Genomic DNA, 13,509 nt, shown 5'->3' on the forward strand with positions numbered 1-13,509 from the left:
ATGTTCTTCCATTTATCAGTTATCAAGGCCCTAACCTCAGTTAGAACATTAACCAAAACAGCGATTGGTGAGGCAAAGGTGAATCTTTATCTGATGGAAGTCCTTTATAAAGACTCTTTTGGGGTCAGGAAGGCGGTCTGTTTACTCAAAGAGATCATGCTTTACTCTGCAGCACTGAGCTTTGTGTTGATACTCACAGCCGTGGAAGCTGCAACAAACAAGAGGTGAGTTTTACTCACTTTTCAAAATTACAAAGACACAGAGAGGTGGTGCAAAAAAAGATGGAGCATCAGCTTCTTTCTGGATTTCTTAGGATGCAAATCCACACGTTATTGTGTTTGGGGTTGAATAAGCATTCACACGCTGAGCTAAAATAATAGTAGCAAAACTTTTTTTTTTTTAATTTTAGAAATCAAAATGTCCTTCACTACAGCCCATATTCTGGCGTCACATTATAATAGTATTATATGAAAGACTATAGTATTAATTAATTTGTTTAGAAAATTAATTGGCAGCTGATTTAATAGTATTTCCTAATATTAATAATAATTTCTGTAATTTTGTCCAAGCTGTTTACTCTGCTGTCTTTACACTTTCTGATGGTAATCTCATCTTCGTAAGAAAGTTAATGTTGTGTAATCTAACTCTTCTTTTAAGGAATAAGCACCAATTTAACAGTGTTACTGGTTGAAGTGAGGTTGTCTTGAATTAATCAAAATGATAAGTAGTAGAGACTGGGTTTCATTCTGCATATGTTACAACCGCCTGGATGAGAACTAATTCACCTTAATTAAAACAAAATAAAGTCTGGGTGAGACCACTGCCTCTCACGTGGCTTGCAATGTGTGTTTCTTGTTTGCAACAGAGTGAACTATGACTACTACAAATACCACTCCATGCCAGAGGTGAGAGCGACTGATAACTGTTCCCACACGAACACACACACACGCAAAGGAACTTTTGATGACAGATGATGATGAAATTAGTCTTCATTTGGGGCTGCTCTGTTGGACAAATCTATCAAAGCCAGACCTAAACCTAAACTTAACAGACCTTTTAAAAAGTGAGGACAAGGCAATGAGTCCTCACTCTGTGAGGTCTATGCTCAAAATGGTCCTCACAAAGAGTAAAGTACAAGTACACACACATACTAATGTGTATATCTGCTCTACAGATCTCCAAATGGATGACTCAGATAGCACAAGATTACCCTGATGTTGTGACCATCATAGATTTTGGACAAACCTACGAAAATAGGACAATGAGCTTGCTTAAGGTAATACAACTGTATAACTGTTGAATACAGAGTATGGATGTTTGCTTGGGAGGTTTCTACGTTCTTTTTCCTTTGTTAAAAGTGTTTTTTTTAGTAGTTTACTCTTGTTGAGGGTTAAGGGCAGAGGATGTCACACCTTGTTATAGCTCTATGAGACAAATTGTGATTTATGAATATGGGCTATACAAATTTGATTGCTTGATTGATTATACAGTGTTCAAGTGGGAAATTATCTTTCAGATTGGTCTGAACACTGGAGAGAAAAAAAAAGCAATCTGGATGGACTGTGGTATACACGCCAGGGAATGGATCGCCCCGGCCTTCTGTCAGTACTTTGTCAGACAGGTAAGAGACGTGATTTATAATCAATGAACATACAGAAAATTATTCTGTTGGGTTTCCAGACTACTTGGACGAACTCTCTGCAAAAACCAATAAATCGGTCTGACCTTGAAGTTTCCATCTGCTCCGTTTCACCAGATTCTGCAGACATACAAAACAGACCCAAAAATGGAAGAGATGATGAAGAAGATGGACTTCTATGTCACACCGGTGCTCAACGTGGACGGCTACATCTACTCCTGGAAGGACAACACAGTCAGTCCTCGCATTTCATGGATAATTATCAAATTAATTTTCCAGGACTCGTAGCTCAGGCTCACAAGCAGCAGATGAGCAGGATATGAAAAGATGAGTCTATTATAGCGATGGCTATTCCATTATTCAATTAATTCATTTTTGATGCTCTTAAATGCTTCGAGTATAAAATCATCTCATCGTCAGAATAAGATGAGCACTGTATGTATTGTTAAGTGCTAATTTCATCCATTACTAAATGGACTGAACATTCTGACCCCTCCAGACTCGACTGTGGAGGAAGAACAGATCTCCAGGACCCTCAGACTGCAACTGTAATGGCACCGATCTCAACCGCAACTTTGACGCCAACTGGGGCAGTGAGTGTTTTAGCTCTCCATTAAGCCTTATCTGTACGGCCCTTAAACATGTAAAAAGTTGAACTTGTCCGCCCATGTTGTGAGAGGAGGCGGTGTGATGATTCCATCTGATTCAGATTATTCTATTTCTTGGCCACTCTCGCAGCGCTCGGGGTGTCGAGTAACTGCTGCTCAAACATCTACTGTGGGAGCGAACGCGTGTCTGAGCCCGAGGCCCAGGCTGTGGCTGAATTTGTCGGCAGCCGGAAGGACGACTTCCTGTGTTTCCTCACCATCCACTCCTACGGCCAGCTGCTCTTGATTCCCTATGGAAACCCTAACTTCATCGCCCCCAACCATGACGAGCTGGTATTTACGTCGACAGACACAATATTCTCCATAATATCACAAAACAATTCATGATAAGAGCGTTTACGCCTCCTGATTATAACTTCCACTGCTTCTGCATTAAATAAGACAGTACTCTGCATGTTGTCATATAAACTGAGCTGATCACAAAAACCCACAGAGAGTTAGATAATAATAATCAGAGGTTATTAAAGGTTTTGGCTTCAATGCTGCTTGTTAGATATAGAGTTAAATGATGCAGGGCGACATTAGGAACACACACACACACACACACGATAGTAGGACAATCCTCATCTGCTAGGACAGAGCAGAGCAGAACAGGGGGAAGCTGCAGAGGATTGATTGTGGAAAATGAGTGGCTGGCTATTGTTAGCAGGCGGGCTGATGCAGGTAATTACCCACTGGAGCCGTCATGCAGAGAGAATTATGCAAAGCAGGATTATGTCCATTTGTTTCCCCCGACTTTAACACGCAGACAGAGGCCAGACTCAGCCACTCTTCAGCTGGCAAAGACGCAGAGCCACATGGAGACTTTCAAGGATGATGTGAAGAGATTCTTAAGTGTGGATCTCAAATGATTGATCTCGGATTAGTTTACGAGTGCTGATACGATGAGGATCCAAATAATCTCATTCAGTTTGAGGTGCTCTGCTGTGGGTCATTCTAGTTTTCAGTTATTATCCTCATTAGGCTTTTCTCAGTTCACCTGAGAAAAAAAACTACTCTTTAGATTCTCCGTTCAGATTTCAGTGACTGACAAAAGTTAATGTCTGGTTCCTCAGATGAAGGTGGGTCTGGCTGCAGCAGACGCTATAAGGGCGGTCCACGGGAAGAACTATAGAGTGGGGACCTCACCGACTGTATTGTGTAAGTATATGCATCCCTTCTGATTATCGTGATGCTCAACAGATTTTCAGTTTGACCGACAATAAAAAAAAAAGTAAAAACTGGACATGAGACAAAATTAAATCTCTTTCCACAGACCCTAACTCTGGTTCATCCAGAGACTGGGCTCGGCAGCAGGGGATCCCCTTCGCCTATACCTTCGAGCTCAGAGACAACGGGACATTCGGCTTCCAGCTCCCAGAGGATCAGATCCAGCCGACCTGCGAGGAAGCCTACAGTGGAGCCCTGCACATCGTCACCTACGTCCACGACAAGACTTTTAACCGCTGCTGCAGCCCTGTGGACTGACCTCTTAGCAGTGGGCGTCACCAGTGCAACCATGTGAAATTGGACAACTCATCCTGCACATAAGTTCGCCTACAAATGTTTTTTGTCTTTGTAAATTATGAAAAAGTATCTGATAAACTATTCCTGATGCATCCTCCTCCATCTGAGTTTCTTGACATACAAACATTACCTGTCACTTAAAAACAACAAAGCCATAAGAATAAAATATTTTTATGTATTATATTTTCCTTTTGTTCATGTGTGTTTGTTTTTGGAAAATTTCTTAGAAACTCTGCAATGTAACAACAGTTGGGAGAAATGAGGAAAGGCAGCTATGTGCTCCAACTACAGAAAACCAGGTGCAGAAGGTGTGTTTATTTTGGGGAAGGATACGTTTTTTAAGTACCATGCAGTTTTAATGCTGAGTTTCAGTGTTTGCATCTGTGAACGGTTGGAAGCCTTGTTGTCTCAGAGCGGCCAGTGGCAGGAACAGCTGCTGCTCTGGAGGAAACTCGTCCCAGCGCGTCCACGTCCATCCTGAGAGAGAAAGGACCACACGCTCTTACTTAACATCTGCTCAGGTGAGCTGAGATTATTTTTCTCCCCCATTTAAATCCCACCTCACACACCCTCATTCTTCTCTGGTTCCACGTTCTCTGGCTCTCCTGACCGCTTCCTGTCCAGGACTCCCTGCATGATGATGGTGACGTAGTGGTACTGCTCCTCCAGTCTGATGGAGTTCACCACGGACACGAAGTGGACGTTCACTAGATGCACCCCGGCTTCCTCCAGGACCTCCCTGTGAGCACATTCCTCCCACGTCTCTCTGTCAGGGACATAGAATCAGTGCGTCACATCTCAGAAGCACATTCAGGTCATTTCAGGGCAGGTTATATGTTCTATACACTGAGGAACACAGACACTGCTGAACTATCTCGGTCAGTGGTTCCCAGACCTTTCAGCCCTTGACTCCAAAAATAACTGTGCCAGAGACTTGTGACCCCGATCATCCCAAACATTATTGATTTGAGCAAGTTCACAAAAACCCCACATGCATGTGTAGCGGCTTTGTACTCCTCCGTTGTGTATTTCACAGAAGAAGGCCGTCACTTTTGGCAAACATTCCGGGTTCACACACACACACACACACACACTGAAAAATGTAAAGAAAGTGCAGGTTAGCTAACACATGCCACACTAGCCATTTTATAAACAAAGAAAACAAAACAAGGATGTGCTCAACTGTTTAGGAAGTATATGTTTATGCAGTGCAACTTAAACCATGTTTAAGTATGAAGTTATTAATATCAAACATTAGCGGAGCTCATACTCGTGCACCTACCAGAGAGACAAGGTCCGACTGCTGCTGTCTACAGGGGCGCACGCCCCTAATCTCCAGGGGTGCTGCATTTCAGTACCCCAGGATATTTAAGTGTCAGTGTTGTGAGATGAGTTTGTATGGCAAGTGGAATCATACTACACCTTAACTCCGTTACACATGCACATGTTGTAATGTTTCCTGTGATGCTGTCACTAATCTGTCTGAACCCCCTCAGGGAGACGAAGACAATCTGAAGGCTGACGATTATTTGCATGGATTTATTTTGAATGTAACTAGTAATGACTAACTATGGTTTAAATAGAATACTAACAATTGTTTTTAATAAATGCAGTTTGTCTTTAATGCGTCTCACTGCACATATTCTGTTTACACTGTAAATATTATCATGCTTTGCACCATTTCACTGCATTTAAAACCCTTTGTGAGCAGGAGCTCTTACCAATGCACAATCTAAACTCTTGCTGCTACCTCGAGGAGAATTCGACTTAATAACAAATGACTAAAAACACTTATTTCTTAGTCACAAGAGAAGATGATGTCAGACTCTGAATGATCTGAATCTCTAGATGAACTTCTTACACACCCGAACTCGAGGTGACCACCGGGGAGCTGATGCTTCCCTGCGCCCATCGGACTCCTCCGTTTCCCCAGGAGAACACAGCCAGGGTGGGCCGGGTCTGTGACCAGCACCCCGACCCCCACCCCGGGACGTTTAACACTTCTATCTGACATCTGAACAAATTCAAAAAACCTCCACAATCAACACAGGTTAGCAAAAACAAAGCTAAAGCTAAGGTAGCACAACAACCCGCACCTACAAGATGATTCCCCTCTGTGTACTTCCGCCCTCCCCTCAGTCGTTTCTGATTGCTCCATTAACTTCCTGGTTGATTTTATGTTTTTATTCATAGTTTTGTTTTTAGCGAAACAACAATTTAACACTAAACGTGTCATTAATAGTTTTTAATTTACGGTTTTATTTGGTCGGAGACTTGTACTCTGAGCTGTAACCACAGCGCGCCCTGTCACAGAAGGTCCTTGTTAATATGTTAATGAGCTCACTGTGTCTTCACCGAGTCCCAGCCTCAAGTTCAGCGTCTCATTTAATGAGACCCTGCAGTAAACCAAACCTACCACGAGAGGGCGACAAAGGACCAAATCTGATTGCAGTAAACCAAACCTACCACCAGACGGCGACAAAGGACCAAATCTGATTGCAGTAAATCAAACCTACCACGAGAGGGCGACAAAGAACCAAATCTGATTGCAGTAAATCAAACCTACCACGAGAGGGCGACAAAGAACCAAATCTGATTGCAGTAAATCAAACCTACCACGAGAGGGCGACAAAGGACCAAATCTGTTTGCAGTAAACCAAACCTACCACCAGACGGCGACAAAGGACCAAATCTGATTGCAGTAAACCAAACCTACCACCAGACGGCGACAAAGGACCAAATCTGGATGCAGTAAATCAAACCTACCACGAGAGGGCGACAAAGGACCAAATCTGATTGCAGTAAATCAAACCTACCACGAGAGGGCGACAAAGGACCAAATCTGATTGCAGTAAACTAAACCTACCACGAGAGGGCGACAAAGGACCAAATCTGATTCTGATCATTGTGCCGAATAACTCAATATTATTATCATAATTACTAATACCAATACTACTTGTAATAATAATAATAATATTGAATAATAGTTATTATAATTATTCATATATTATAAGGCTATTTCCTCTGCACCGTTTTCCGGGCTGAAGTTAAGCGTTTCATTTAAGAGCACTTGCAGTAAATCAAATCAACCGCCAGATGGAGACAAAGGAACATGTCTGATTCTGCACACAGAAGTGCAGAATAACTCAATATTATTTCCAATTATAATAATGATAATAATGATTTATCACCTTGTTTGATTCGTCAACTCGGGAAGCATCAATTATTTAATAAATATACATGTATAATATATATGTGATAAGTAGGAGTTTATTAACAATTCAAATTGTATTAATGTTTTTTTGTTGGATACTCTGGTTTCTTCCCACATCCACAACACATCCATTCAATTGGAAATTCGACATTGCCCACAAATCTAAATTACTTCACATGCAATAAAAATTAAATGAATGAATGCCAATGGTTTATATAATTTGCAGTAAACCCAATCAACCCATGATGATTGATTCTGCACAGTGTTCTTCTACAGGAGCAACTTTCAGTGAGAAGATTCACTGTTTACTACTGACACACTATCTGACCTCAGCTTCACTGTGCCAGTTAATTGCTTTTTAATCCATCTGAGAGCCATAGTAACTATGTTTTAGATTGTGACTTTACATAAAATAATAGATGGATAGATAGATAGAAAGAAAGAAAGAAAGAAAGAAAGATAGATAGATAGATAGATAGATAGATAGATAGATAGATAGATAGATAGATAGATAGATAGATGGACAGATAGATAGATAGATAGATGGACAGATAGATACTCCCCTGCATTTAACAGTTTACCACCGACACCCGTTCTCCCCGCTCGACCTGCCTGGTGACTCTGGCCCCACCCAGCTCACCTCTTCCTGCTCTCACATGAGAGTCAGCATTATCTCCCAGACGTCCAAGCTGAACTCTTTATCCTCTGGATCTTTCTCCTCCACTGTTGTGCTTTAGACATTACTCTACTCTACGAACTAAAACTTTGCATTCTCTCAGTTTCTTCCTTTTATTTTGCTTGACATCATCACCATGAGTGGTAAACTGTGGACAGAGGAGCAGTTCAACTGCCCTGTGTGTCTGGACCTCCCCAACGATCCAGTCACCATCCCCTGTGGGCACAGCTACTGCATGGCCTGCATCAAGGATTACTGGAGCAAGGACGACCCCAAGGGGATCTACAGCTGCCCCCAGTGTCGCAAGACCTTCAGCCCCAAGCCCACCCTGTCCAGGAACACCATGCTGGCAGAAGCTGTAGAGCAGCTTCGGAAGGGGGCCAACAAATCTGATGTGCGTGATTCTATTCGTAGCGGCCGCAGGGCTTCCTCCTCCTCATCCAAACCCAAAGCGAAGCTCTCCGCAGCAGCAGTGACCTGTGACATGTGCAAGGGTGACCGACGAGCAGCTGTCAAGAGCTGCCTGGTGTGCATGAGCTCCTACTGCGAATCCCACCTGAAGCCCCACCAGACCAAGAAGGCCCTGAAGCAGCATGAGCTCATCGCACCCACGGGTAATCTGGCCGAGAAGATCTGCACGCAGCACAAGTACCTGCAGGAGTTCTTCTGTCGCCAGTGCAAGATCTTCATCTGCTGGCTCTGCACCAGCGACATACACAAGGGCCACGAGTGTGTGTCCACCAAGGCCGAGCGATTGGAGAAACAGGTAATAGAGTGTGGAGGCTGCAGGGGCCTCAGGATGAAGGGCCCTCAGCCAGTCACCAGGGTGTAATGTGATCTAGTATTGAATTTAAGTGTTGTGTGATGATATTATGTATACGACTGTAATTACACACAAGATTCAGTCTGCATACATATACCAGACTCATGTGAGGTCTCCGTGACCTTTGACCTATGGCCACCAAATTGTAATCATTATCATTATCTTAAAATTTAGCACAAACTGAATGTTTGTGCTAAATTTTAAGTCGGTCCCTGAAGTCATTCTTGAGATATCATGTTTGGATGGATGGACAAACTGTTTCATGGCTCTGACCAGTTGCTGTTAACATACAACAGCATGAAGCTTTCTGTTGGAGCTCAACATGACACCAGCAGACTGAACATTAGTGCTTGGTTCACTTTAACGACATTAATATGGATCTTAAATGGAAAAAGGTTTCATTTATTTCCGTAAATCCTGTCAGTGGAAAGATGGCAGCTGCAGTAAACAGCTCCTTACTCCTCCTGCTAACTGTGCATTGTTGTGGTGGATTTCTGTTGATGGTGTCATCCTCTCTGCTTTTGTGGGACAGAGTCTCCAGCAAGCCGAGGACATTCCTAACTACATTCCTGTCTATTCATAAAGCTCCACCCTCCCCTGCTGCCTGCTGCGTCATACATGAAGTCGTTTTCCTCCTGCTTGTGTTTTATCTGTGCGACAGTGATGGGGACGGTTTTGGGTGACGTGTCTTTACTGTGTGTCCATGTGTAGAAACTGATCTCCGAGCTGCAGGTGGGGAATCAGCAGAGACTAAAAGACAGAGAGCAGGAGCTCAAAGACATGAAGAAGATGATGGAGGGGATGAAGGTTGGTCTTTCTCATTCAAGGTTCAAGACTTTGTTGTCATGTGCAGAACAATAACATTTAGCAGTCACTGGCAATGAAATGCTTGGACAAATAAAAAAACACATCAAACATAAGACACAACAGCAAATAATAAAGCACAGAGGAATATGAGATGTGTTTTGAGATATGCTGTTGTGTTTTCCCATTGTCATTGTGATTTGCACTTCACGACCACTGTAACCACTTCCTGGAATCACTTCATATTCTCGTCCCGTCTGCACAGCACTCCTCAAACAGGGTACATGACGACACGGAGCAGATGCTGTCAGAGCTGCAACGCTCCGTGGAGCGTCTGCAGGAGCTCCTGGACGAGGTGCTGGACCAGGCCAGTGTGGAGAAGATGGGACAGGCCCAGGAGGTGGCGGACAGTCTGGAGGTTGAGATCAGGGAGCTGAAGAGGAGGGACGTGGAGATGAAGGACCTGGGGCGCTGCGAAGACCACATTCACTACCTGCAGGTAGAGAGGACTGTGAATCTCTAAGCGGGGTGGGGGGTTAAATCCAGAAATCTCACACTGACCCTTTAATCACAGCTCATCATCATCACACATTATTTCCACATTAAAGGGGGAGGCCACCTTTTTTACTGACCCCTTTTGTTTTATATTTACTCTCCCCCATACTTTCCTTCCAGATGTACGAGTCTATGATCAGTCCCTTGGAGTCGGGGGACCTTCCCACTGTGGTGGTCAATCCAGACGCTACCTTTGAGCCTGTACGAGATGCCATCCTGGACCTCAGGGAGCGAGTGGAGGACCTGTGCAACCAGGAGCTGAGCAAGATCACCAAACAAGGTGACTCACACAAGTCTTTTCTCCAGTTTGTTCTGTTTCTTATCACTAATTTACTTCTCTTTTCACACTTAATCATCTTACAATCTAATCATCTGTTTGTTTACAGTTAATGACACAACACTGTTCACTTTGAGAGACGGTGAGTTCGAAACGTTTTTCTAAGAATAAAAAAAGTTCAATTTGTGTAAAGAGGACATCTTTCTGAAGAATGACTTCCTCTTGCCTTCCACAGCCAATCAGAGCACAGGAGCCAAAGCCGGGATATTAAAATGTGAGTTTTGTATTTTCCTATTAAATACAAATATATAATTTAATTTTTTCATGATTCAAAATACAAATTTCTCTTTGTGTATAGTGTTTTCTGGTTTGGGATCCCGCAACACAAACAGCCGTTCGCCAGGTATAGTCAGATTCTTTTCTCTCGAACGTGGCATCACTTCGTCTTCTCACGCTGTCATCTTAAAAATGAAATAAAAACATTATTATACAATCTTACAGCTTCCTCATCCAGCATCTCAGTTGGAGGTCGGAGTACAGACAGAAGAGGACTTGGTACTGACATTTTATTACACTACCACACATAACAACATCAGAAGTCAGTCAATATGCTTTTAATGTTAAACATGACATGTAATCGCTCAGGTTTAGGCTTCCAGAGTCAGGATGTGAGGAGCAGAAATACACCACGAGGTGAGACTTTTCTGTTGTCACATTCAAAAGAAACTCCTGAAATTACACTAAACCAAGCAGTGAAATGTGTGTGTTTTAAAATGTGCTTCTTCGTTCTTGCAGACATAGGAAACACAAACTCCCCCAGACAGAGGAGAGAGGAACAAGAGACAGGTCAGTTTGTTTCTTATCACACTAATATATATTCAAGTGTTTATGATAAGTTTCATGATTGGTCATGAGAGGGACCTTGATACCTCGGCTCCATCTCCGATCGCTTTTGTTCAGACTCTGGCTCCAAATGTGCAAGATGGCATTGTTCATATCGGTTCTTTTAAGAGTTATATTGAGGGCTTTCTCCTGATCTTGTCTTTCAAACAGTGAGGGAGACCAACACCAGACCCAGCCCGGCTCCCAGCCGCAGAGAGTCCCAGTCCCTCGGGAGCAGGTTCAGTCAGAACCAGGCACCCAGTCCGACTCCCAGCCGCAGAGAGTCCCAGTCCCTCTGGAGCAGGTCCAGTCAGAACCAGGTTGCTCCTGCTGCGTCTCCGACCCCGACTCCAGCTCCAGCTCCTGCATCAACTGGAGGTATAAATTAAACAAACCTCCAGACACTCCTCAGGATTATAACTTTGTTTTTGTGGCAAATCTTGTACAAAGCAGCTCTCAATTCCTCACTTTTTGTTTGCAAACCCTCTGCTCGGCCAGGGTTCAGTCGAATGGCGTCGATCAGCAGCCTCTTCCGCTCCCATCGGCGGGGCATCAACCAGGCCACCCCGGCTACCTCAGCAATGCCTGCCAACAACCCAGGAGGAAACCCATGTAAGGCCTTTCGACAGCTCATATCCTCTCATCTCTAGTCATAGTATCAAAACCACTACAGTGACTCTACCGGTTGTCTAGGTGCCTCTTATGATAATATGACTTCAATTTGCTATGACTATTGAATTTTATACTGTCAAAGTGTGTGACTCTGTTCATCATCGACAGGGGGGATGGATGCTTTGTCCGAAACACCAACAGAAAGTAAGATGGCAGCCTTTGATTATGGGGAATAGAATATCTGATATGCACGTTCAGTCCTATTCCAAGTTGATTAATACTTATGGGTCTGATGTGTTTTTTTGTTTTTTGACAGTTAACCCTGGTCTCTTCTTGGACACACCCACCCCTGACACCATGAATCACGCTCCTGTTTTCCCTGCATGTGAGTTAATGCATCTTTATTTTCACAGTATCTCCATTTTTAGACAAGAAACAAGAAAGAAAACTAAGATAAAAGAATGCAAAATAAAGAAAATCAATATGCGTTCTTAAGATTTGTGCCTGGACTGACTGATTGCTTCATTTTCCAGTGAGAGAAATCAGCCTCGAAAGCATCCAGGCCCCAGAGCCAAGATCCAGAGAGGAGTTCTTGCAGTGTAAGTCTCAGTGTTCAATTACAATATTAATTTGATTCTTGCATATTAGATGAGTTTTTTTTTTTTTAGATGAGAGAGTATTATTGATGTCAAGCATCCACTTTTATGCTTCATGAATATTCTAAATGTTCAAACTGAAGATTTTGTGGATACTTGCTCATTTATCCCTCTCTCTCCCAGTCTCTGTGAACTTGACCCTTGACCCCAACACAGCCCACCGACGACTGGCTCTCTCCGAGGGCAACACCAAAGCCATCCTGCAGAGTGCGACTCAGCCCTACCCCGATACACCACAGCGTTTTGACGGCTGGACCCAGGTGATGTGCCAGAGCCCACTGAACGCCCAGCACTGTTACTGGGAGGTGGAGTGGAGAGGCCGCGGCTCCTCTGTGGGCGTGGCTTACGGATCCTTGAACAGGAAGGGCTCAGATGCCAGATCTGGCCTTGGGTACAATGCACAGTCCTGGACCCTGGAGCTCTCAGACACCTGCTGCTCAGCCATGCACGACAATGAGAAGAGGGACATACCGGTCACCTACTCCCCCCGTCTTGGCATCTACCTGGACCTGTCCATGGGTACGTTGGCTTTTTACAGTGTGGCAGAGAGCATGACACACCTTCACACCTTCCGCACCAACTTCACGCAGCCACTGTATGCTGTCTTCGGGGTGGGGAGCGGAGTCGGGGTGGGTCTGGACTTTGCCCTCGGCAAGTTTACCTCAAGCAGTGACAGCATTAAGATCTGTCCCATGTGAAAATGCAATCTTTTTGCATATTTGAAATGCACTTAGTCAACAAAGTGTGGAGGTAGCTGGGAGAGCACCTTCACCTGGACCTGGAGGATCAATCAGCGCAGATGAGTCTCTGACTGATCCTCCAAAGATTATGTTTTGCACAAAAAAACAAACCATGATTGGTGATCCCAGTCTGTCAACCCATGAAATATCTAACTATTCAATGGATATTTTTTAATGTATTATTTTTTCTTTTTTATGTTGGAATTATTGTTATTATTTGAATAATATTAGGTACTTTGAAAATCCTGTATAACCATGATCCAAACCCTGGGGTATTTAAGTTTGGCAAAGGGCTGTGTGGGCCTGTGTCGCAGTATGGAGGAAAGCATTTCATTCATTTATAATAAAAGTATCTATTATAAATGTATTTAAAAATCGGTTGATTAATCCAAGTGCTTTTGCTTTTTAGGTCTTTCATCAAATCAGAGTCATATTAAACAAATAAGTGAGTCAGTGA

At 43.4% G+C, this 13,509-nt stretch overlaps 3 protein-coding genes across 4 annotated transcripts; 2 read left to right on the forward strand and 1 right to left on the reverse strand.

The window, feature by feature from the left end:
• Positions 1–3,996, forward strand: cpo (carboxypeptidase O). Its single transcript, XM_020103315.2, is given in 10 exon segments — positions 1–224; positions 866–905; positions 1,175–1,276; positions 1,517–1,621; positions 1,757–1,873; positions 2,139–2,232; positions 2,378–2,580; positions 3,363–3,447; positions 3,563–3,749; positions 3,751–3,996. Coding segments are annotated over 10 exon segments (1,218 nt in total). The 3' UTR covers positions 3,812–3,996.
• A 112-nt stretch (positions 3,997–4,108) lies between these two features.
• nudt15 (nudix (nucleoside diphosphate linked moiety X)-type motif 15) lies at positions 4,109–5,934 on the reverse strand. The gene is made up of 3 exons (XM_069521305.1): positions 5,679–5,934; positions 4,383–4,579; positions 4,109–4,290 (listed from the first exon to the last, which is right to left on the reverse strand). The coding sequence occupies exons 1-3, from the start codon at positions 5,825–5,827 to the stop codon at positions 4,169–4,171; spliced, it is 468 nt and encodes a 155-aa protein (XP_069377406.1). The 5' UTR covers positions 5,828–5,934; the 3' UTR covers positions 4,109–4,168.
• A 1,749-nt stretch (positions 5,935–7,683) lies between these two features.
• trim25l (tripartite motif containing 25, like) lies at positions 7,684–13,509 on the forward strand. Of its 2 annotated transcripts, XM_020103348.2 has the most exons (17): positions 7,684–8,469; positions 9,238–9,333; positions 9,596–9,829; positions 10,006–10,165; positions 10,272–10,304; positions 10,398–10,436; positions 10,521–10,565; positions 10,664–10,717; positions 10,808–10,855; positions 10,958–11,008; positions 11,216–11,282; positions 11,349–11,422; positions 11,543–11,656; positions 11,825–11,860; positions 11,973–12,041; positions 12,190–12,255; positions 12,436–13,509. In XM_020103348.2, exons 1-17 carry the CDS (start codon positions 7,840–7,842, stop codon positions 13,008–13,010), a joined length of 2,391 nt encoding a protein of 796 aa, XP_019958907.1. In that variant the 5' UTR covers positions 7,684–7,839; the 3' UTR covers positions 13,011–13,509. The 2 variants fall into 2 exon arrangements, with proteins under 2 accessions (XP_019958907.1, XP_019958906.1); XM_020103347.2 differs by having other exon boundaries at positions 11,216–11,422.

The sequence above is a fragment of the Paralichthys olivaceus genome, chromosome 24 (assembly GCF_024713975.1).
Source record: "Paralichthys olivaceus isolate ysfri-2021 chromosome 24, ASM2471397v2, whole genome shotgun sequence".
Classification (NCBI taxonomy): domain Eukaryota; kingdom Metazoa; phylum Chordata; class Actinopteri; order Pleuronectiformes; family Paralichthyidae; genus Paralichthys; species Paralichthys olivaceus.